At 45.0% G+C, this 26230-nt stretch overlaps 1 protein-coding gene across 4 annotated transcripts in view; it reads right to left on the bottom strand.

The window, feature by feature from the left end:
• Positions 1–2373: 2373 nt before the first annotated feature.
• The window catches only part of xrcc2 (X-ray repair complementing 2), a 43207-nt gene continuing 19350 nt past the window's right edge, over positions 2374–26230 (bottom strand). For 2 of the 4 annotated variants that reach the window (XM_085987511.1, XM_085987510.1), the window contains one exon: positions 15973–17430. In XM_085987511.1, coding sequence (XP_085843637.1) covers positions 16351–17097 — 747 coding nt within the window. In that variant the 5' untranslated portion in view covers positions 17098–17430 and the 3' untranslated portion in view covers positions 15973–16350. Of the gene's footprint in view, positions 2644–9306; positions 11345–15972; positions 17431–26230 lie in introns of those variants that run through there. The other 2 variants (XM_085987509.1, XR_015078340.1) reach the window with 2 other exon arrangements.

Consider the following 26230-nt stretch of genomic DNA (forward strand, 5'->3'; position numbering starts at 1 on the left):
TGAAGAAGTTCAATCACTACCTGCATGGTCAGAAATTTACTCTACTAACTGATCATCAACCTCTCGTCTCCATTTTCAACCCTCAGAAGGGCGTACCGATAATGACGGCACAACGGCCACAGAGGTGGTCCCTGTTCCTAGGGGCACACCAATATGACATCGAGTACAAAGGAACTAAACAGCATGGGAATGCTGATGGATTGTCGCGCCTACCGTTGCCGACGGTGGAAGAGGAACTGGCAGTGGATCCAGCGGAGTTATTCCACTCAACTATAGTCGAATGTCTCCCTGTGACGAATGCAAACATAGAAAAGGAAACACGAAATGACCCAACACTCTCCTGGGTCTATGATTTAACGGTGAAAGGATGGCCAGCACATGGCGAACCACTGCTGCCAGCATTCTCGCCGAGAACAGCTGTCAGTGTGCAGAGGAACCTTGATGTGTGGATCCAGAGTAGTAATTCCACCCAAATTGAAGGATAGAGTGCTCAATGAGCTTCATGAGGGTCATCTGGGAGGGGTAAAAATGAAGAACTTAGCCAGAGCGTTTGTGTGGTGGCCGGGAATCGATAGAGAAATCGAAGAGATGACCAAGAGCTGTACTGGATGCCAGAAGGTCCAAAACGCCCCACCACAAGCCCCTCTACATCCATGGGAGTGGCCCTCATCTCCATGGCAAAGGGTGCACATTGATTTTGCTGGTCCCTTTATGGACTCGATGTTTTTAATTGCGGTGGATGCACATTCAAAGTGGCCAGAGGTAATAAAAATGTCCTCAACCACCACAGAAAAAACTATCACAGTCTTACGAACCATATTCGCCAGGAATGGGCTGCCTGAACAGATTTGCCCTGACAATGGACCACAGTTTGTGTCTGAAGAGTTCCGGAGGTTCTTAAAGAACAATGGTGTTAAGCATTACACATCCGCCCCATATCATCCAGCCACTAATGGATTGGCCGAGAGGTTTGTTCAAACATTCAAGGCTATCAAGGCAATGTGTAATGGAGATATACCCCTACAACACAAGGTGGATAACTTCTTGTTTGCCTACCGGAATGCCACTCATGCGGTTACCAACCAAACTCCAGCCATGATGTTCTTCAATCGAAGACTACGATGCTGCTTGGATTTGGTTAAGCCAAACGTCAGAAGAGATGTGGAGAACAGACAGTTTCAGAATATGAATGAAAGGCCGACCAGGAGTTTTAAGATAGGTCAACCAGTTTTGGCCCGGGACTACCGCACAGAGAAATGGCAGCCAGGAACGATCTGTACATGGCAAGGACCTCTAATGTTTACCGTGGACGTTGGAGAGAGCATTGTAAGACGCTATGCTGACCAGATTCTAGAGTCACTGGAAAACATCAACTCCACACCACAATCTGATACACCTGGCGATGAAACCGAAGTACCAATTGCATCTACCGCAGAATCGGTGATATTGGAAGCAGACGAACCAAACAACGACATTGATCCCGACTCAACCTTGCCAGAAGAACCTGATATCCCAAAGAGGCGTTATCCAGACAGAATCAGGAAGCCTCCTCAAAGACTGAACTTATAATTGCTTAACTTCAACCAATGTATTGAGCAACCGTAATTGTAATTGTAATTAGTTATTATTTAGTTGTTAAATGAATGTTATGTACTGTTTATCTAAAAGGGGAGGAATTGTTGTGTATGTACCTTTAAGGGAATAACTGGTCTCAGACTGCAGTACCGGCAGTGACCACCCCTGTATAAAAGGCCCCAGCAGGCTTCTGTAGTTTCAGTTTCCAGGTTGTCTCCATTCAGTAAAGACTTGTTATAATCAACTCCTGCAGTCCGTGTCTCAATTATACACGGACATAATACTAGCGTTCTGTGATTTTCGTACATGGCCACCTAAATCCCTTTGCTCCTCCACAACTCCTAGTCTCTCACTATTAAGAAAATATTCAGATTTGTCTTTCTCCAAAGTGGATGATGCTTAGTCTGTCTATGTCACTTTGTAACTTCCTGCTCCCATCTGCACGACTTACTGTGCCTTCTAACAGTGTCATCTGCAAACTTGGATATACACCTCTCTATTCCTTCATCCAGGTCATTGATAGATATGGTGAAAATTTGAGGCCCCAGTACAGATCGCTATGGAACACCACTTGTCACATCCTGCCAATCAGAAAATGTTCCCTTTATCCCTACTCTATCTCCTACGTCCCAATCAATTACCAACCTATCTTACAAGGTTACCCCCAATTCAGTGTGCTCTTAATTTTTCCAACAATTTCTTGTGCAGAACCTTACCAAATGCTTTCTGGATGTCATGATGTGAAGATGCCGGTGTTGGACTGGGGTGGACAAATGTGAGAAGTCACACAACACCAGGTTATAGTCCAACAGCTTTATTTGAAATCACAAGCTTTCAGAGCGCTGCTCCTTCGTCAGGTGAAGTGAAGAGATGCATATAGGCACAGCATATATAGTCAGAGAACACTGCCAGATGATTACAGGTAATCTTTCTAACTGCCCTTTATCACACCTCGGCAGAGAGATAATCACAGCAATCAAAGGTATGAATGGTGTCCAAACAGGTCAGTCAGGAAAACATTACATCAAAGAACAATGAGGTGGGGTCAAATGTTACAGATGCTGGGGTCTGTATGAAAAACAAAAAACAATCAAAAAACAATAAACATAATTTTTTTTCTTTTTAGACACTTACAGGCACGTGTGCATACATAGATATATACTAGCTTGATAATTCCAGATTTATTTAATTAACTGAATTTAAATTCTTCAGCTGCTCTGGTGGAATTTGAACTGGATCATTAATCCAGGCCCCTGGGTTACGAGTCCAGTAACATAAACACTATGCTAATGTACCCCTACAAAACAACATTGCAGAAACTTAGCAGGGGTTGTTTAGCCATCTCAACTTGTCTGCAGCCTTTAACATGGTTGCGCACACCATCCTCCTCCAACGTCTCTCCTCTGTTATTCAGCAGAGTGGAAATGACCTCACTTGATTCCACTGTTCCGGCAATCAGTAACTAGTGGTGTTCCGCAGGGGTCAGTGCTGGGACCCCAGCTCTTTACAATTTATATTAACGATTTGGAGGAGGGGACCGAGTGCAACGTATCCAAGCTTGTCGATGATACAAAGATGGGAGGGAAAGCAGTGAATGAGGACATAAAAAACCTGCAAAAGGACATAGACAGGCTAAGTGAGTGGGCAGAAATTTGGCAGATGGAATATAATGTTGGAAAGTGTGAGGTTATGCACTTTGGCAGAAAAAATCAAAGAGCAAGTTATTATCTAAATGGGAAGAAACTGCAAAGTGCTACAGTACAAAGGGATCTGGGGGTCCTGGTGCATGAAACACAGAAGGTTAGTATGCAGGTACAGCAGGTGATCAGGAAGGCCAATGGAATCTTGGCTTTTATTGCAAGGGGGATGGAGTATAAAAGCAGGGAAGTCTTGCTTCAGTTATACAGGGTACTGGTGAGGCCACACCTGGAATACTGCGTACAATTTTGGTTTCCATATTTAAAAGATATAATTGCTCTCGAGGCAGTTCAGAGAAGGTTCACTCGGTTGATTCCGGAGATGAGGGGGTTGACTTATGAGGAAAGGTTGAGTAGGTTGGGCCTCTACTCATTGGAATTCAGAAGAATGAGAGGCGATCTTATCGAAACATGTAAGATTGTGAGGGGGCTTGATCGGGTGGATGTTTCCACTGATGGGTGAGACTAGAACTAGGGGGCATAATCTTAGAATAAGGGGCTGCCGTTTCAAAACTGAGATGAGGAGAGGCTTCTTCACTCAGAGGGTGGTAAATCTATGGAATTTGCTACCTCAGAGAGCTGTGGAAGCTGCAACATTAAATAAATTTAAAACGGAGATAGACAGTTTCCTAGCTGATAAGGGAATTAGGGGTTACGGGGAGCGGGCAGGGAAGTGGACGTGAGTCTAGGTTCAGATCAGCCATGATCCTATTGAATGGCGGAGCAGGCCCGAGGGGCCTTATGGCCTACTCCTGCTCCTACTTCTTATGTTACCTATCCAGTTGTAGCTCGATAATCTCCTGCAATGGCTTCTCATCCCACCCCAGCACCATCACCTCTGTAGTCCCCCAAGGATCTATCCATAGCCCCCTTCTCATCGAAATGCTGTACCTCAGTGACATCATCTGAAGACAGGACGTCAAGTTCCACATGTACACTGATGACACCCAGCTCTACATCACCACCATTTCTCTTGACCCCTCCACTGCCTCTGTTGTCAGACTGCTTGTCCGACGTCTAGTTTTGGACGAGCCGAAATTTCCTACAATTAAACGACGGGAAGACCAAAGCCATTGTTTTCGGCCTCCCCAAGCTTCCAGTTCTATCCCCCTCCCTGGCCCCTGTTTCAGGCTGAATTGGACTGTTCACAACCTCGGCATCCTATTTGAGCATTTCTGAGCTGAGCTTGCCAGGAGGGTCACACACTATTAAAATAAGATTAGATTTTAGTCAATCATCAAGCAGAGCATTAAAATCAAGGGATTTAGAATACGCTGCACCTTTATTATTCTGTGCTACAGGAGTGCCTTAGGCCTTTGGAAATGAGTGTCAAGACTCAAGTGGTGATAACAGATCTGAATACACAGGATAGCCATCGGGGAATCAAAAGCTCCAATTAAAAAGAAAGGCAAGTAGAAACCTGAGTTTTACAGAGGGACCTATAATTGATTAAGTCCAGGGTCACAAATAAGTCTCATCAGCCTTCCCTGCAGTATTCCTTTCCGGAAAACAATAAAAAAAACTTGCATTTATATAGCACCTTTCACGACCACAGGACGTCCCAATGCACTTTACTGCCAATTTGAAGTGTAGTCACTGTTGTAAAGTAGGAAACACAGCAGCCAATTGGCACACAACAAAATTCAAAAATGTGTTAATGATCAGTGATGTTGGTTAAGGGATAAATATTGACCATAACTCTGGGGATAACTCCCCTGCTCTTCTTTGAGTAGTGTCATGGGATCTTTTACGTCCACTTGAGGGCAGATGGGGCCTTGGTTTAATGTCTCATCTGAAAGACAGCACCTCTAACAGTGTAGCACTCCCTCAGTACTGCACTAAAGTGTCAGCCTAGATGTTGTGCTCAAGTCTCTGAAGTGGGGGTTGAACTCACAACCTTCTGACTTAGAGGTGAGAGTGCTGCCACAGAACCACGTCTGACCCTCTTCCTAGTTGCAGCAGATTGTAATGGATTGATTTCTATACTACTGTTGCTTTCCACTTTGTTTTTGTAGGTTATAGTAGTGCAACAGGGCGATTGAATATAAAATCTATAACCTCAACAATAACCACCCAAGTGTTTGACAAAGTTATAGAGCTAAGACATCAGAACCACTAAAAAATATTACAATAGACTGGTATAGTAGAAATATCACAGAAAATCTCCCCTTCTCTTCATTCTACTCTAGTTTATATAGGAACAGGAATAAGCCTTTCAGCCCTTTGAGCCTGTTCTGCCATTCTATTGAATCATGGCTGATCTGTATCTCAACTCCATTTACCCAATTTCCTCAGCTACTTAAATGTAGCCAGAAAGTAATGAACACAAGAGAAACAGCACTGAAAGGGGAACTAAACTCCCAAAAAACTACTTTAAAAAGTGACACAACCCATTATGCATACCAGTTATATGTTTTTATTTCAAATAATAGGAGTGTTAGTTCAAAAAAACCAGAAGATCCGGAAAGTCATTAAAAGGACAGTGCAAGACTTGGTTCGCTTGCCTTTTTTTTGGAACAACACTTCCCCAAGGTCTATTTGCAGTTAGAGCAGGGTAGATCATTCTCTAGTGAGAGTACAGTTGTTACAGCTTTATGAAAGGCAAGTATCATTGCTGCTGTTTGCATGGTGGGTCTAGACAGAGTAGATAAACTGTTCCCACTGGTGGAAGGGTCAAGAACCAGAAGATATAGATTTAAGGTGATTGGCTAAAGAACCAAAGACGACATGAGGAAAAACTTTTTTACGCAGCAAGTGGCTCGGATCTGGAATGCACTGCCTGAAAGGATGGTGGAGGTAAGCTCAATCGTGGCTTTCAAAAAGGAATTGGATAAGTACCTGAAGGAAAACATTTTGCAGGGCTACAGGGAAAGAGCAGGGGGAGTGGGTCTAGTTGAAGAGCTCTTGCAGAGAGCCGGCACAGACTCGACAGGCCGAATGGCCTCCTTCTGTGCTGTAACCATTCTATGATACTTTGGTAACAAATGTGACCCAATTCAACACTTTTTTTTTATCAACAACAGATAGTAACTTTCATGTCGACATATCTTGCCCCCAAAAATCTGTTGTGGCTGGGGGGAGGAGCGGGGTCAAGTGAAAATTTGAAAACTGCGATTGATAGATTTTTGTTCAGCAGGGGTATTAAGGGTTATGGAACCAAGGCAGGTAGACGGAGTTAAGATACAGATCAGCCATGATCTAATTGAATGGCGGAACAGGCTGGAGGGGCTGAATGGCCTACTTCTGTTCCTATGTTTCCTCTTCATTGATTTTTTAAATTATTCTAGACATTAGCTGATCTCCGGTGGTGTTGCTCATGGCGAGTCAGAGGTTATGCTGTTTTATAATGGTATAGTGGTGTTATGCCATGTAATATACACATTTTTTACCAAGGGCCACTGGTATATGATGACTGAATCAGTCAAATGCTGTTCTCTTTACACGGCATTCTTTGATTTATACTGATGCTTTGGAGATCAAATTCTACGACAGTCCATTTTCCTGTGACAACCTGGATCAGCGCTGAAGGGAAGCTTCAGACCACGGGCATTTTTTCCACTACCCATTCTGAGTAAGTCCTGCAAATTGTTTTGAACCACACCTTCACACGATAAGCCGATCCATCTCAAGCACCTGTATTGTGACCTCTTCACTCTCCCATTTCCTATTCCATGGTGGCTGTGTTGTATTCCTGCCCCTGCAGCCTTCTCTCTTTGTCCTGCTGCTCTGCTACTCCTCACTCTCATCGTCTTCCCTACCTCCTACCATTACCAACAATCCATCTTCTTCACGGCACCGTGTTCCTCCCATTGCGTCCTCTTTTGTAGTACTCTCTCATCCCTACATCCTGTGCTGCATCTCATCCTTCATCACATATCACCGAATACACTTATGACCCCTGTCTGCCCCCCTCATCTGCATGACACATCCCTAGGCCTTCTACTTAGCGGTTGCACTGACTGCCCGTATTCCCCTCTGGCTGCCTCCACTTCCTTCTCTGTGGCTGTCTCAATCATCCCTCCCATCTCTCAATGTGCCTGCCTTTTCCCCATACCTCCTTCTGCCACTTCCCCTCAAAACCCCCTTCTGTGGCTGTCCTCCACTCCCTTCTTGTGTAGTTACACAGAATCTACAGCATGGAAACAGGCCATTCGGCCTAACTGGTCTGTTTATGCTCCACACGAGCCTCCTCCCAACCTACTTCATCCAAAACTATCAGTATATCCTGCTACAGGAAACTCTTCTTTATCTGGCACCGACGGGACCAGCGTGGTGCCGGTTGATCAAAAAGTCCGGATTAGAGAGAGGTATACTTACCATGGTACGAGAGCCCCGTACACGGCCACAGGTGCAGGAGCCCTGGTTACACGGCACTTGTGCAGGAGTCCCGGTTACACGGCCACAGATCCAGGAGTCCCTGTTGCACGGCCACAGGTGCAGGAACCCCGGTTACACGGCCACTAATATATAGTAAAACTTACCTGAACCTACTCCTGAATTTTGCCGGTTAAGAGAGATTTCCGGATATTTAGGTGCCGGTTAAAAGAGTTTCCTGTATTCCTTTCGCCCTCATGTACTTATCTAGCTTTCCCTTAAATACACCTGTGCTATTCGCCTCAACTACTCTTTATGATAGCGTGTTCCACATTTTTACCAGTCTTTGGGTAAAGAAGTTTCTCCTGAATTCCCTATTGGATTTATTAGTGACTCTCTTATATTTATGACATCTAGTTTTAGACTCCCCCACATGCGGAAACATCATCTCTACGTATACCCCATCAAACTGTTTCATAATCGTAAAGGCTCCCGTCAGGTCACCCCTCAGCCTTCATTTTTCTAAAGAGCTCCAGCCTGTTCAGTATTTCCTATTAAGTATATCCTCTCAGTTCATATATACCTTATACGTACACAACTTAAAAACGCAACAAACGCCAGCTGCTGTTTTCTGCCAGAGTCTTTTCAGCAGTTTTCCAGTCTTCCTGGTTCCAGCCCTGACGTTTGCTGCTGGAACCAGTTTGCTGGGTTTAATAGGTGACGTCTTTTGGCCCCAAGAATTCTGTTTACAGGATACCACTTTCAGGGGTCAAGGAGCTCTGGGGAGATGCTAATTGGCCCCAGAGTGGCTGGTACGAGTCTGGGGAGGTCACAAATGCACAACAAAAGACTGTAATTAAAAAAAAAAAAAATTATGACATTTAAATTCAATTGTATGTTTTTTTGGCAGATGCCTGCAACTGGGGAGGCAGGCAGGCCCATGAGTGGGTGGAAAGAGGATTTAATTGAGAGGGGGAGCTAGAGAATCAGAGGTGCCGCTGATGGCAGGTGATTTAAAAAATAATTTAAATCAATACATAAAGTAATTAAAAGCTATGTATATGTGAGAATAAAAATATTTAAAAAGTTAAAAAAAAACTCAGTTAAAGCTGAAATTTAGGACAGCAATTCCTGTGTGGGGTTCCCGTCGTATCTTTGGTGGAAACCCTCGAGAAGCAGCGTAAATCTACAAGGTTTCCACTGAAATTACGGCAAGAGATCGGAGGAACCCTGTGAAAACTTTACCCTTCACATGTTTAATACTTACCTTGTGGAAGCCCTGGGGGAAAAAAATCAACACAGAGGCCAACCTGGCACAGAGATTTGCTTCAGAGCCACCCGATCACTCTCGGGGAATGGGAATCAAGGGATATGGGGATCGGGCGGGAAAGTGGAGTTGAGGTCGAAGATCAGCCATGATCTCACTGAATGGCGGAGCAGGCTCGAAGGGCTGTATGGCCTACTCCTGCTCCTTATTCTTCTGACACAATTAATTGTGACAAGTTTACATAGGCAAAACCCATTATAAATATGGACAGATGAATTTATATGAAAACACAAACGTGACAACAGGAAGTCAAGTTGTGCAGAAATGTGCGTAGATGCAAAATGTTTAATATATTATGGATGGATGTTACTGGTAAGTGCCACATACGGGAACATTGAATTTAAGGCATTTTAAGCAGAACACAAAAAAAAGTCTTACATTTTGAATGCTTACTTTTGGTGCCAAAGCGTAAGGCGATTTGAAATGTTAGTTGTCGGACATCACGTCAGTATTTAAAATCTGTATCCATCATCCCACACTAACATAATCAGGAATCATTTTAACTTTCATAGACAAATTGCAGATTTTGTTTTGAAGCACTACTGCTTTTTTGAAAACAACAGATTTTTAATCAATATTTTTGTGAAAGGGATTTAAACATTTCACTACTTAGACTTTTCAACCCTACAGAAATGGTGTACCCATTATATTTTCAGAATGTGACCGTTTAAAGAACACTAGGGCTATGGGGAAAAGAGCGGGACGAATTGGATAGCTCTTACAAAGAGCAGCACAGGACCGATGGGACGAATGGCCTCCTTCTGTGCTGTATCATTCTATGAACACAGATTCATCTTGAACTTCATGATGATGCGCTGCACATATAGAAGATAAAAACAACTTTAAAAACTCATATTTTCAACATAAAACATTTTTCTTGCATTTATTCCCACCTGCACATTAAGATTTAGCAGGTATAAATATTAGAACCTTTCCTTAGATTTTTTCCCTTCAATGGTACAGATTTAAAATAGGAACATAGTACCCTGTGATTTTGGACTGTTTAAGCACAACATGGTGCAGATATTTTCAAGCATTATACACAGAACTGTTTATTCTGATAAACCCCCTTCTTTCTACTTCCAATTACAAATGAAACAGGACAGGAAGGACCCGGGCTCAACAAATGAAAAGGATGGGCTGCATTGAACAGCTTTGTGGTTGAATATTTTTAAAAATTTAAGCACTTCATATGAAACTCCCCACAGATATATAGAAACTTTCAATTAGAATGCTTAAAATTTAATTTAATAGGACCAATCTGATCTCCACCACAAGAAAATACTCAAGTATTTCTGGTATTTTACTTCAGTTGATGTGACTGGAGTGTATATTAAGGGCATGTCCTGGACTCGCCTACATGCACAAAGAACATATACATCCAAAAAAGGAGCTTTCACGAGATGCCTGGATTAGCCCTTCCCCTACAGATCAGGCCAAAACGAGCTGCAGAATTCCCACTGAAAATAATAGAAATCCTCGACAATCTGCACATTAAGGGGGGGCTAAACCTCCACCTGACCTCGTTTAGGGTCAAATCACACTTAAAGGGTTAATCTAGATTTGCCCACAAGGAAAGCCGATGAATAGACTTCAGTTAACCAGAACAATTAGCAGTACGTAAAATAAAAAGGAATTTTCTCATGTGTGGGATCACGAGTGTCTCCAGTGGTCCTCGTTTAGGAATGAATGGTGAAGGGTTAAAGAAACTGGACCCCGCCATCTGTAATAATAAAAGAGCACCTGCTCACAATACTGCTTCTTGGATGAAGAGAAACAATAGCAAATTCTTGCTTATTGTCCCTCGTGGTGTTCTTTGAGAAAATAAACCTATGCTTGACCAGCTTTTGCCACGATTTGCACAGATACGGTTTATATTCTGCGACTGCAGCGATCGGCGGTTGCCAGGCTGCAGCAGCTCCATCTGGCCTGGCTGTCCCAGGCCCTGGCCCACGCATGAGGGCTTGCGTGGTCGCAAGTAACACCAGCCGGTACTCGTTCAGCAGCTTCTCCAGGCACTCAACACAGCGTCGGAGATTGGCTTCCTGCTGGCTGAAGCTCTCCCCACCATTGAGTCTGTCGATCCAATAGAAGGCGGACATGCTGTCCACGATAAGCAGGCAAAGGGCAGGGTGACTGCAAACCATGCTCTCCAGCGAGTGGAGCAGGAGCAGCAGCTGGGTACTGCTGCTGCAGTGAACGAGAAACAGACGAGCCAGGCACTGTTTAACCGTTTCCTCCGTGCTCTGCGCCAAACGATGCTCCAGAATGGTGACCAGGCGAAGCATGTCAAAATGGTAGTCTGTGTCGATGAAAACAACCTCAACCTGGAGCCCACCCGCTGATTCTGGGAGGATGCAGGATGCCACCAGGTGATAAAGCATTTCCGTCTTTCCTGCTCCTTCTGGACCGTGGAACTCAACAGTATCTCCTGTAAAGTGCAGAAGCGAAAGTTAGCATTAGACTGCAAAAAGCACAAAAGTAGTATTTAAAAAAAAAAACCTGAAGCAACATTTTCCCTGGTTAACTGATTCCACAATAATTACTCCAAAACCTATGCATTGAGAAAAATCAAAGTGGAATCACTTTGAAATGTCCATACATTTATTTAATTGCTGTAATTAAAGCAATTTCTGGCAGCTGTAATCATATATGAAGGTGGTTTCCATGAATTACAGTTGAGGTTAATATTCCAAAGTACAATAGTACAAAGGCTCTTAGCATTTTCAGACTGCCATTCATTTAGTAATATACAACTGACTAACTGTGATTAAAGTCTGCTCAAATCCCAATGGCTCAACTGGTTAAGACACGTGAGCCACAAAGGCGGAGGCAGGACCCAGGTTTGATCATTGATCTGTAGCTGAATGCAACCGAGGCCATGGTACAGGTGCTACAACTGACCTGTGCCCCAGCGTTAGGATTGAGTGGGGTCCCGCTCCTGTAATCTCCGCTGGAAGTGCACGTGTAGCGATGTTGGACAAGGACTAGACCAGGCTCGGTTGCGATGTCCTCGATGTCATGCCGACATTCACACGTGAAGAACAGCCACGTGGAGAAAATACTGGTGGATGCCCTGCGCCCATGGAACAATACCCTGGTAAGGAGTCAACAACTTCAAGGGCAGAAGCGAGGCAAGGGAGACAAAGTACAACAAAAACATTCTTTCAAAACTGCACTCCCTCCCCTGACAGTGAAATGGTTTAAAAGTTTAAAAAATAAGCACTTGTTATGTTTGCTTCATAGAAGGAGGCCATTCAGCCCATCACGTCTGTGCCAGCTGAAAAAGAGCTATCCAGCCTAATCCCACTTTCCAGCTCTTCAAGTGCATATCCAAGTTCTTTTTAAATGTGATGAGGGTTTCTGCCTCTACCACCCTTTCAGGCAGTGAATCTCAGATTTAAAGTAACCATCTGGCAAGATTTCAAACCAAATGGTAACAGCACAGACAACCCAATTAGTCCCTTAAATCAGCTCGTGGTTCCATAATGCAAAGCTCCCTCCTCACCAAACTCACACAGGGAGAATTCTGTGCCATTTGCATCAACACAAATTCAATAATGGTCCAATCAGGTGATCATGAACACAGGTAACCAGGAGAAGCTATACATGAGCAAGTCGGAGAGAAGACGTTTGCAGGTTACCATAGGAACGAGCCCCTGCTTTGCAGCGCAGCAGAAAACTGTACCAGATGAAATTCCCCATTAACCACCGCCCCCAAACCTGGGGCTGCCAAACAGATCAGATCTTTGAACCAGTAAAAGACAAATGAAAATTCAGGGTAGATAAAAAAGAAAAGAAAGACTTGTAGGGCAGCACGGTGGCATAGTGGTTAGCACTGTTGCCTCACAGCGCCAGGGACCCGGGTTCGAATCCGGCCTCGGGTGACTGTCTGTGTGGAGTTTGCACATTCTCCCCGTGTTTGCGTGGGTTTCCTCCGGGTGCTCCGGTTTCCTCCCACAGTCCAAAGATGTGCGGGTTAGGTTGATTGGCTATGATAAATTGACCCTTAGTGTTAGGGGGATTAAATACGTGGGGTTGTGGGGATAGGGTGGGATATGTGTTGGTGTAGGGGTTACAGGGATCGGGTGGGATATGTGTCGGTGCAGGCTCGATGGGCCGAAATGGCCTCTATCTGCACTGTGGGGTTTCTGTGATTCTGTGATTTATATAGCACCTTTCACAATCTCAGGTTGTCCCAAAGCGTTTTACAGCCAATGAAGTACTTTTGAATTGTAGTCACTGTTGTAATGTAGGAAATGCGGCAGCCAATTTGCGCACAAGGTCCCACAAACAGCAATGTGATAATGACCAGATTGTGGCCTAGAAATTCAATCGCTCTGCCCCATTGTTCCCCATAATTCTTTTTTGGGCCACGCGGCCCATTCGAAAGTCCGCGCATGCTTGTTTTTTTCAATTAAAAAGCCGCTCACCGGCTGCACGGGACCCCTGGGAACATTGCTCTGCACCCGCTTTAATGGCAGGAACAGACGCCTAAGGGTCCAATTTGGCGAGTGTCGTGTGTGTGCTCATTCAATACTGGAAATGTGCTGTCGGCCATATTGGATCAGGCTCCAATTTTAGGTGTCTCAGGCATGCGGTGGAAGCATGTAAAAGGTTCATTATAATATTCAAATAAAGGTCCTAAGTTTATTGTAGGATCCTTTTGTGAATTGGGCTACCACAGTGCCTGACTCACCGCATTATTTACTCGCTCAGCAAATCACGGCGCTAACAGGCATCAAGGCACCTGCGAAGCGCTACTTAAAAGGGCTATTCCACATCCATACAGGTCAGTTGCTGGTTTGTCCTTTTAGGCTGCTTGTCAACTTCTGGGAGATTATGGCCTATTTTCTGCCTTCTACAACTGAATTGTGAAAACAAGTTTTGCTGGTGCTGGACTGTTTTTCTCTGCATTCTCAAAACAGTTTTATTGCAGTTATGGATGGTCTGCTAGGGCTGCCTTTGGGGCTGGAACACAAGTGGAGCAGCGAAGCAGAGAGCAAGAGCAGCTGGGAGAAGGAGGAGGGCACTGTGCAGAAGGTCTTCAGAAAGGCTCTTCTACTTGGATGTCTCGGGCACCTTCCGTTCACCTCACCAAGGAGGCTATCACTGACCTACGTCACCAGCTGCAGCCAAAAACTGGAGCCTCATACCAGGGTATGGACGGCACTGCTTGTGGCCGTCAAGGTCACCACGGCCCTCAACATTTATGGAACAGGTTCCTTCCAGGTTGCAACAGATGACATCAGCGACATCTCCCAGTTTGCTGTGCACCGCTGTATCTGGGATGTCAGAGGCTTTCTACGCCAGGAGGGACACCTACATCACATTTCCAATGGACAGAGCAAAGCAGCACGAGAGAGCACCAGGCTTTGCTCACACTGTAGGCTTCCCCTGGTTGCAAGGTGCCATAGACTGCATCCATATTTTTTGCGTGTTCCCCATCAGCATCCTGGCATCTTTCTCAATATAAAGTGATTCCACTCCCTCAATGTCCAGCTTGTTTGCGACCACAGGCAGCTCATCATGCATGTCTATGCCTGGTTTCCTGGCAGCAGTCACGATTCATTCATCCTGCAGCAGTTCTCTGTGCCACATTTATTCAGGGTGTGGAGATGCCGGTGTTGGACTGGGGTGGACAAATGTAAGAAGTCACACAACACCAGGTTATAGTCCAACAGTTTTATTTGAAATCACAAGCTTTCAAAGCTTCACCTGACGAAGGAGCAGCGCTCCGAAAGCTTGTGATTTCAAATAAAACTGTTGGACTATAACCTGGTGTTGTGTGACTTCTTACATTTATTCAGGTCACAGGTTGGTTCCTGGGCGACAAAGGTTATCCTCTTCAGACATGATTCATGACACAGTCAGGAACTTGGGCACAACTGCATAAGTGGCCTAAAATGAGAGCCATGTTGCCACCAGAAATATAATCGAGCAGATGTTTCCACTGCCTGGACCATGTGGGAGGAGCTTTGCACTATAGCTCTGAATGTGCATCCAGATTTGTGGTCATCCGCTGCATGCTTTTGCGATAATGAGGAACCAGTCCTTACCACAAACCTGGGCAGCAAGAAGTGCAGGAGGGGGAAGATCAGCATGAAGAGCAGGAAGAGCAGGAGCAACATCGACCACGAGTGCCCCAAGCTGCAGAGGCTCAGAGAGAAACTCACCCAAGAGCACTTCCTGTAAACCAGCCCTCCCATCTCCAATACACCAACAGTCCCACAATTATTATCACCCGTGTCCTTACTACCATCATCCTCGAGTCCAGACTTATGGGTCTTGTCATCATTTCACTACAAAAATAAACACCAAATCAAGGACAAAAAACAAACATTTTTCAAACTCAACTCCATCTGTGTATATTTAATAGGATTAGGAATCACTCTTGTCCAACCCCTCAGTGCCTGTTGTGGGGGCTTGTTTACCTATCCAATGAAGTGTTTCCCCAGTGGCTACATCTTGTGAGCTGGAAGGCTTCCATTGTGGACACTTCAGATGGGCGTGGCGGGGCAACCTCGAGCAGCCCTGGGCCCAGACTGCAGCATCTCGGCGTGGACCGGGGCAGTCTGGCCCAGCTGGCTGTATGGCACTAACAACGGCACTGGTGGAATGGGTGATGGGGAGCAGACATGTTGTCGTCCTGTGAGCGTTATGAGTGATTGGGCTGCAAGTGTGAGGAGAGAGTAGGATTTTTACCTCAACAATTCTATAGTGGTCATTGGAGCCATAAATGGAAGCTAATCTCTTTGCACTGACCTCCTCAGCCACCTCTTCCCACTTGAAATGGAGGTGTTGGCTGGAGACCTTTTTTCCAGGGGGGAAACAGGATCTCTTTCCTCCTGCCCACTGCCTGGACTAGGGTATCCAAAGAAGAATCAGAGAACCGGGGGGGGGGGGGATCGATTTACAGTTCTTACAGCCAATATTCTCCCCCTCTGAAGTGTCCCACCCGTCAGCAGTCAGAGTGCACCTCCCTTTTAAGAGGTGCAGACTGCCTTTAAGTGGTATTGTAGGAGTCTCTGCACTCCTAACAAAGAATCTATAACTTACTGGAAGTTAACAAACTGAATTTATTGTCCAAGAACTTGACAAAACAAGAAACTACAGGAGAAGCTCAAAACAGGTCTTTTCTCTTTCAATCCACACGAGGACTCGCTGGCCCCGCCCTCTACCTCTGACGTCATCACGTTTCCCACCGAAGGGGGCGTCACGTGACCCACGTGATGACGTCATCGCGTCAGATCGCGATGTTGTCGCTCTAGCTCTGTTTAACCAGAGCCAACTTGAAAGGTAATAACATTGGTTACAGACAATTAATGCTAGAGGTAATAACATTGGTTACATACAATTATGTAAGTCACTGTAAGAGTCTCTTAGTGGTTTTGCCACATACGCCCCCCCCCCCAGAATTGTCTTTAACGAAAAGAGTCAATCGCTGAGGAGGTCGGACAAGTCTGTTGGACCGACTCCGAAATTCCCGGAAGCACCGATCGCCATCGCGGCCACGGGGGAAGTACCGGGACCGGCGTGCTTGACTCGCGGCGGTCTGTTCGACGGTCTGGTAACGAAACTGTACGGTGAGCGGCAGCAGCGGGCCTTCTGGCCGAAACGGGCGTGGTAGTAGCAGAAACCGGTCGTCGGAGGCGCCTTTGTCGGAGCCGGGGCCGGGCCCTTCGTGGCGGGGCGTTGCGCGAGGGCGCAGTATTGTTGCCGGACCGTGTAAATCTTATCCGCCTCTTTGGCGAGCGCGACGCAGTCTGCGGTTTCTGCCTGTACTTGCTCAGGAAGTTGAGTAAGGAACAGTTCGCGAAACAGAAAGCACTGGGGCTCGGACCCCAGGAGAGTCAGCATATGACTCATCATTTCCGAGGGTTTGGAGTCTCCTAACCCTGGTAGAGCCAGTAAACGGCGAGCGCGCTCCGCTTTGGTGAGACCAAATACCTGCAGCAATCGTGTCTTGACGGCGACATACTTGTCAGCAGTCGGAGGACTCTCCAGTAGGCTGATGATTCTCGACGCCGTCGAGCTCTCGAGGGCGGAGACCACGTGGAGATATCTGGTCTGATCCTGAACAATGTTGCGGAGCTCAAATTGCGCCTCGGCTTGCACAAACCACGAGGCTGCCTGTTGTTCCCAGAATTGGGGGAGCTTCAAGGCCACTGCATTGGCCTCCATCACTGGCCTGTGTTCGGCGTTCACCGCGAAAAACGATCGCGAGGAATCGGGGTCACCAATGTAGGAGTCTCTGCACTCCTAACAAAGAATCTATAACTTACTGGAAGTTAACAAACTGAATTTATTGTCCAAGAACTTTACAAAACAAGAAACTACAGGAGAAGCTCAAAACAGGTCTTTTCTCTTTCAATCCACACGAGGACTCGCTGGCCCCGCCCTCTACCTCTGACGTCATCACGTTTCCCGCCGAAGGGGACGCCACGTGACCCACGTGATGACGTCATCGCGTCAGATCACGATGTTGTCGATCTAGCTCTGTTTAACCAGAGCCAACTTGAAAGGTAATAACATTGGTTACAGACAATTAATGCTAGAGGTAATAACATTGGTTACAGACAATTATGTAAGTCACTGTAAGAGTCTCTTAGTGGTTTTGCCACAGTATCAGATACACATGAGTCCCCACTGCCTGCCCCCACCTACCACTTTACCCCCAACTGGAATGCAGTCAATAAGCAGCGCTGGCTGCAAACCTGTCTCAGTATGAGCCGCCAGCACCAATTTCACGTGCTCCCTGCACCAGTGAACAGGCGCATGTAGCGCGAGTCCCGCATCCTATGCATCCGTTTTCTTGGCCCATCCATCTTAGTGACATTGATTGAGAGATAAATATTGGCCAGGACACAGAACTCCCCTGCTCTTCTTTCAACAGTGCCATAGGATCTTTTATATAGTGGTTTATCATGTCCTCAGGAGGCTCAGAGCGCTTGACAATAAATTCCTTTTTGACAGGCAGTCACTTTTACCTAGGCAAATGCAGCAGCAAATTTGTACACAGCAGGAACCACGCAAACAGAAAATTACAATGACCACATAATTAAAAAAGTGAAAAACTCGCCTACTCTCCCCACCACAGAGAGCTGATTTCCTATCTCCTTGTTTTGAGGTAAGCAAATAACTCATCAAAACTAAACATGGGGGGGGGGGGGGGGAAGGTATGCAAGCTGAGCTTTACTGTCTAACAGCAATCAAACTACTCTCTGCTTTCTGTCCCTTAGCTAATTTCACATCCATGCTGCCACTGCTGCTCTAATCTCATGGGTTTCAATTTTGCTACTTTCACCCTCCTTCTGGTAAAACCACCCTGGTTACAAGAACATAAGAATTAGAAGCAGGCCCCTCGAGCCTGCTCCGCCATTCAATAAGATCTACCTCAACTCCACTTTCCCGCCCAATTCCCATATCCCTTGATTGCCCTAGACTCCAAAAATCTATATCTGAGCCTTGAATATACTCAATGATTCAGCATCCACAGCCCTCTGGGGCAGAGACTTTCAAAGATTCACAACCCTCTGAGTGAAGAAATTCCTCCTCATCTGAGCCTTAAAAGGCCGACCCCTTATCCTGAGACTATGCCCCCTAGTTCTAGACTCTCCAACCAGGGGAAACAACCTCTCAGCATCTACCCTGCCAATCCCCCTCAGAATCTTGTGTGTTTCAATGAGATCGCCTCTCATTCTTCTAAACTCTAAAGAATATAGGCCTGGTCTACTCAATCTCTCCTTCTAGGACAACCCCCATCCCAGAAAGTATACGTAAAGAAATTTCACCGGGGGCAAAAAGTAAAGGTCACCACAAACTAAAGCACCTCTACTCAACACAAGTCCTTGCACTCATACCAATATTACAATGGAAGCAGTTTAATGGCACCACTGTGGTTTCTTGAACATATTTAACAACGCATTTTTAAAAAAAGCAGCATGTGCCAAGATACCAGATGTGTAGCAACTGACAAAATTGAATAAAATTCTTCAACTCTTTCTTACTTATTCTATTTCATAATTTTAGAGAGGAGCCACAGGACCGAAACGGCTCTCATCAAAGTCACAAATGACATCCTTTGTGACTGTGACAAAGGTAAACTATCCCTCCTCGTCCTTCTTGACTTGTGTGCAGCCTTTGACACGGTTGACCACTCCATCCTTCTCCAATGCCTCTCCACCGTCGTCCAGCTGGGTGGGACTGCACTCGCCTGGTTCCATTCTTATCTTTCTAATTGTAGCAAGAGAATCACCTGCAACGGCGTCTCTTCCCGCTCCTACATTGTTACCTCTGGTGTCCCCCAAGGATCTATCCTTGGCCCCCTCCTGTTTCTCATCTACATCTTGCTCCTTGGCGACATCATCCAAAAACACAGCATCAGTTTCCACATGTACACTGATGACGCCCAGATCTACCTCTTCTCTCGACCCCTCCACGTCTCTAAATTGTCAGACTGCTTGTCCGACATGCAGTACTAGAGGAGCAGAAATTTTCTCCAATTAAGTACTGGGAAGACCGAAGCCATTGTCTTCACTCCCCGCCACAAACTCCGTTCCCTTTCCCTAACATCTGTCTGAGGCTGAACCACACTGTTTGCAATGTTGGTGTCATATTTGACCCTGAAATTAGCTTCCGACCACATATCTGCAGCATAACTAAGACCGCCTATTTCCACCTCCGTAACATCGCCCGTCTCCGGCCTTGCCTCAGCTCATCCGCTGCTCAAACCCTCATCCATGCCTTCGTTACCTCTAGACTTGACTATTCCAACGCACTCCTGGCTGGCCTCCCACATTCTATCCGACATAAACTTGAGGTCATCCAAAACTCGGTTGCCCGTGTCCTAACTTGCACCAAGTCCCGTTCACACGTCACCCCTGTGCTCGCTGACCTACATTGGTTCCTGGTTAAGTAATGCCTCGATTTCAAAATTACCATCCTTGTTTTCAAATCCCTCCATGGCCTCGCCCCTCCCCTCCCCATCTCAGTAATCTCCTCCAGCCCCACAACCCGCTCCCCGCCGAGATATCTGCGCTCCTCTAATTCTGCCCTCTTGAGCATCCCAGATTATAATCGCTCAACCATTGGTGGCCGTGCCTTCTGTTGCCTAGGCCCTAAGCTCTGGAATTCCCTGCCTAAACCTCTCTGCCTCTCCACATCCTTTAAGACACTCCTTACAACCTACCACTTTGACCAAGCTTTTGGCCATCTGCCCTAATTTGGCTCGGTGTCAAATATTTTGTCTTACAATACTCCTGTGCAGCGCCTTGGGATGTTTTACTACGTTAAAGGTGCTATATAAATGCAAGTTGTTGTTGTCATTGAGCCAGCAAATCAACTTAAAAAAAGTTTATGACAAGCAGGAGGCAATCAGTCTGGCACTGGGCATATGTCACCACTACTGACAAGACCATCATCGCCCCAGTTGTTTTATAGTTCAGTGGGGAAAAATAAAGAAAGTCAAGCTCACATTTTCTGCCATAAATTTTTGGAAACCCAGCAGTGTGGTGGATTTTGTGTAGTTGTGTTATTTATAGTGGCAAACAAGAGCTGAATTATGTGTTGATTCAGCTTTCATTTGATAATATAAGCGAGGTATTGGACAGCAGCAACAGAATAAATTATATGGAAGGCAAGAAGAAAATATTTCTGAATAATCTCCAGGCATTGGCTGATGTAGCAAGTCAAGACATAGTTTTGAATTCAGACCATACCGAGGAGATAAAACTATCGTCATCAGCTCTACGTAGGGATCCTGCACAAAATGAGATTCAGCCAGCTCAGTCCAACTGCCATTAATCAGGAGTCCAAAGAACAAAACTGCCCATAACTCAACACAGAAAAGCCATAAGGACAGCTGGTGCGAGAAGAGGAGATATCATCATGGCAAGGGGTGCATTTCAGAGGCTGGCGTGCAGTGTTGGGACAGTGTCCAATTTTCTTCATTCTGCATCTAAACCCTGTACTGTAAAGGACCTAAAAGCACCTGATGTACATAAAGGGCTCTAAAATAAAAACATTTTAAAGGTGTTTGATTACAATGCAAATCAAGTTAGTTATTTTAACCTTGTACAGATCATTGATGGGCTACATTTGGAACACTATGTGCAATTTTTGGCATCCTACTTTCAAACGTGCATCAACAATTTGGAGAGCTTTGACGAGGGTGATTCTCGCTTTTGGGACTCTAAACATAGAAACATAGAAGATAGGAGCAGGAGTAGGCCATTCGGCCCCTCGAGCCTGCTCCGCTATTCAATGCGATCATGGTTGATCATCCAAATTCAGTACCCGGTCCCTGCTTTCTCCCCATACCCCTTGATCCCTTTAGCCTTGAGAAATATATCCAACTCCTTCTTGAATATATTTAATGTATTGGCCTCAACTGCCTTCTGTGGTAGAGAATTCCACAGGTTCACCACTCTCTGGGTGAAGAAATTCCTCCTCATTTCTGTCATAAATGGCCTGCCCCTTATCCTTAGACTGTGACCCCTGGTTCTGGACTCCCCGACCATCGGGAACATCCTTCTTGCATCTAGTCTGTCTAGTCCTGTTAGAATTTTATAAGTTTCAATGAGATCCCCTCTCATTCTTCTAAACTCCAGCGAGTACAAGCCCAATCGTCCCAATCTCTCCTCATACGTCATTCCTGCCATCCCAGGTATCAGCCTGGTGAATCTTCGCTGAACTCCTTCCATGGCAAGAACATCCTTCCTTAGATAAGGCAACCAAAACTGCACACAATGCTCAAGATGTGGTCTCACCAAGGCCCTGTACAACTGCAGCAAGACATCCTTGTTCCTGTGATCAAAGCCTCTCGTTACGAAGGCCAATGTACCATTTGCCTTCTTAACCGCCTGCTGCACGTGCATGCTTACCTTCAGCGACTGGTGCACAAGGACACCCAGGTCTCGTTGCACTTCCCCTTCTCCCAATCTATTGCCATTCAGATAATAATCTGCCTTCCTGTTTTTGCCACCAAAGTGAATAACCTCGCATTTATCCACTTTATATTGCATCTGCCATGCTTCTGCCCAATCACCCAACCTGTCCAAATCATCCTGTAGTTTTTCGGCATCATCCTCACAGCACACACGCCCACCCAGCTTTGTGTCGTCTGCAAATTTGGAGGTATTACATCTAGTTCCCTTGTCTAGATCATTAATATATATTGTGAATAGCTGGGGTCCAAGGACCAATCCCTGCGGTACCCCACTAGTCACTGCCTGCCACTCGGAAAAAGACCCATTTATTCCAACTCTTTGCTTTCTGTCTGCCAACCAGTTCTCTATCCAAGTCAATACCTTGCCCCCAATGCCATGTGCCTTAACTTTACACGCTAATCTCTTACGCGGGACCTTATCGAAAGCCTTCCGAAAGTCCAAATACACCACATCCACTGGTTCTCCCTCATCTATTTTACTAGTTACATCCTCAAAAAATTCCAGTAGATTAATCAAGCATGATTTACCTTTTGTAAATCCATGTTGACTTTGTCCGATCCTGTCACTGTTTTCCAAGTGCTCTGCTATTACATCTTTTATAATGGACTCCAGCATTTTCCCCATTGCCGATGTCAGGCTTACCGGTCTGTAATTCCCCGTTTTCTCTCTACCACCTTTTTTGAATGGTGGAGTAACATTAGCTACCCTCCAATCCATGGGTACTGTTCCAGATTCCATCGAATGTTGGAAGATGATCAGCAATGCATCTACTATTTCTAGGGCTATTTCCTTAAGTACCCTAGGATGTAGATTATCAGGCCCTGGGGATTTATCGGCCTTCAATCCCATCAATTTCCAGAACACCATTTCCCTACAAATACTGATTTCTTTCAGTTCCTCCCTTTCATCAGACCCTATGTTCCCCAACATCTCTGGGAGGTTATTTGTGTCCTCCTTTGTGAAGACAGAACCAAAATATGTATTTAATTGGTCTGCCATTTCTTTGTTCCCCATTATAAATTCCCCTGATTCTGACTGCAAGGGACCTACGCTTGACTTCACCAATGTTTCTCTTTACATATCTATAAAAGCTTTTACAGTCAGTTTTTATGTTCCCAGCAAGCTTACTCTCATATTCTATTTTCCCTTTCTTAATTAATCCCTTTGTCCTCCTTTGTTGAATCCTAAACTGCTCCCAATCCTCAGGTTTACTGCTTTTTCTGGCCAATGTATATGTCCTCTCCTTGGATCTTATGCTATCCCTAATTTCCCTCGTTAGCCACGGTTGAGACACCTTTTTTGTTTTATTTTTATGCCAAACTGGGATGAACAAATTCTGTAGTTCATCCATGCGGTCTTTGAATGTTTGCCATTGCCTATCCACCGTCAACCCTTTGAGTGACATTCCCCAATCCATCCTATCCAACTCGCGCCTCAGACCATCGTAGTTTCCTTTATTTAAATTCAGGACCCTAGTCTCTGAGTCAACTACTTCATTCTCCATCTTAATGAAGAATTTGATCATATTATGATCGCTCCGACCCAAGGGGCCTCGTACAACAAGATTGCTAATTAATCCTTTCTCATTACATAATACCCAGTCTAAGATGGCCTGATCTCTGGTTGGTTCCTTGACATATTGGTCCAGGAAACCATCCCGTAAACACTCCAGGAATTCCTCTTCCACAGTATTGTTACTAATTTGGTTAGCCCAATCTATATGTAGATTAAAGTCACCCATGATGACTGCTGTGCCCTTATTGCACGCTTCTCTAATTTCCCTTTTAATGCCATCCCCAACCTCCGCATTACTGTTGGGAGGTCGATATATCACTCCCACTAACGGTTTCTGCCCCTTGGTATTTCTCAGTTCTACCCATACAGATTCCACATCATCAGAGCTAATATCCTTCCTTACAATTGTGTTAATCCCTTCTTTAACCAGCAATGCTACCCCACCTCCCTTTCCTTTTTGCCTATCTTTCCTGAATATTGAATACCCCTGGATGTTGAGTTCCCAGCCTTGGCCACCCTGGAGCCATGTTTCCGTAATCCCAATCAAATCATATTCATTTACCTCTATTTGCGCAGCTAATTCATCCACCTTATTACGAATCCACCTTATTACGAATGCTCCTCACGTTAAGACACAAAGCCTTCAGGCTTGGTTTTTTTTTTTAACGCTTAGACCTATTAGAATTATTATTTACTGTAGCCATGTTTGATTTAAACCGTTGATTTCTCTGACTGCCACTTTTGTTTTTCTCCTTCCTATCTTTTGCTTTTATCCTCGTTTCCCTTTCCTCTGTCCCCCTGCTCAGGTTCCCAACCCCCTGCCATTTTAGTTTAAACCCTCCTCCAGAGCACTAGCACACACTCCCCCTAGGAAATCGGTCCCGGCCCTGCCCAGGTGCAAACCGTCTGGTTTGAACTGGTCCCACCTCCCCCAGGACCGGTTCCAATGTCCCAGGAATTTGAATCCCTCCCTCTCGCACCATTCCTCTAGCCACGTATTCATCTGAAATATCCTTCTATTTGTACTCTGAGAAGAGACTGACATGGCTAAAATTTATTTCCATTGGAAAAATGTATGGGGGCGGGGGGGAATTTGAACATAATCCAGGGATGTCAGAGACATCGCTGCATCCTTGGAGAGCCCTAACCTCTGGAATTCCTTCACTAAACCTCTCCACTCTCTCCTGCTTTAAGATGCTCCTTTAAACCTAGATCATTGACTAAGAACATAAGAAGTAGGAGCAGGAGTAGGCCATACGGCCCCTCGGGCCTGCTCCGCCATTCAATAGGATCATGGCTGATCCGAACCTAGACTCACGTCCACTTCCCTGCCCGCTCCCCGTAACCCCTAATTCCCTTATCAGCTAGGAAACTGTCTAAGCTTTTGGTCACCTGTCCTAATATCTCATGATGTGGCCCAGTGTCAAATTTTGTTTGATAATCGCTCCTGTGAAGCAACGTGGGAGATTTTGCTACGTTAAAGGTGCTATATAAATGAAAGTTGTTGTTGCATGAAGTAACAAGCCAAAAATCTTTTAACAAATAAAACTGAGATGGATGAATGTACGTTGTTGTCTTATGATTTTCCTATTTTTTCCACAGCTAGTCTTTGAAACAGTGTCACAAATGTTATCAGTGAGAATGGACAAAGGTCTTCAAATAAGACTCCAATTCATCAGAAGACTTAAGAATGTTTTTAAAAATCAAAAGACCCAATCATTATCTGGAGAGTAAATAGAATTGTGTTTAACATCATAAAATAAATATGTCCTTCATTTTTATAATTCAAAATGTTTTGCTTGAATTTACTGGATCTGAATGGTTCCATGAAAAAAAAATATTTTCCAATTGCAGAGATGTTCATGAATGACTAAGAATCAGTCTTAACCATTTAGAATCAAGAGACTCGCAGTACGAACTCAGATGCAAAATCATAATACAGGAAACTTTCGATTTACCGGCACCTAAATAATCAGAAATCTCGGTTAACCGGCAAAATTCAGGAGTAGGTTCAGGTAACTTTTATTACTTGCCTTCCTCCATGTGTTGCTGTGCAAGGGTGTGGCTGCAGCTGCTGCTGCTGCTAAGCTACAGAGACGCTTGCAACTTGTGGCCATTGTTCTGAAGCTGTTGCTAAGCAACAGGGTTTGTTGCTTTATACAGAGCTCTGAGCTCCGTATCTTTTACTATAGCGTTCGGTTATCCGAAATTTTTGATGAACCGGCACCTCGTCGGTCCCGTCCGTGCCGGATAAAAAAAAGTTTCCTGTATACTAATTTGAATAATAGAATTTGGGGGGAAAAGGCAGTACAGAACTGCTCCACATAAATGTTAATGTTGGTAAATTTTCATGGTTACTGCATATATTTGCTTATAAGACCTGAAAGTTATCACAGCAAGATCCCGCAAGCAGCAAATGAGATAAATGACTACAGAAAATGCTGGAAAAACTCAGCAAGTCAGGCAACATCCGTGGAGAGAAATTTGAGTTGACGTTTCGGGTTTGACCCTTCTTCAAAACTGGAGAGAAAAGGAACTAGATCGAAGGCAGGATAAATGACTAGTTATTCTGTTTTTGGTGGTGTGATTGAGGGATGAATTCCATCTTCACATCATATATTTTCAACAAAGGTAAACTAACTCCCTAAAATGACCTTGAATGCTTAAAATTCTGACACCTGAATAAAGCCAGTATTCCAAGTCCTGAATCTACTCCATACATTGCTGTTCCCCGCACCCCCTTTCTGTACAAATTGTTCTTTCTACTGGGAAATAGTCATAAACTGAATAAAAAACTGGAGGAATAAATAAATGAAATTCAACCCTCAGCATCTTAAATGGAATTGGGAGAA

This window comes from Somniosus microcephalus, chromosome 5, assembly GCF_052327205.1.
Source record: "Somniosus microcephalus isolate GS21.2 chromosome 5, FLI_Smic_1.0, whole genome shotgun sequence".
In the NCBI taxonomy this organism is placed as follows: Eukaryota; Metazoa; Chordata; class Chondrichthyes; order Squaliformes; family Somniosidae; genus Somniosus; species Somniosus microcephalus.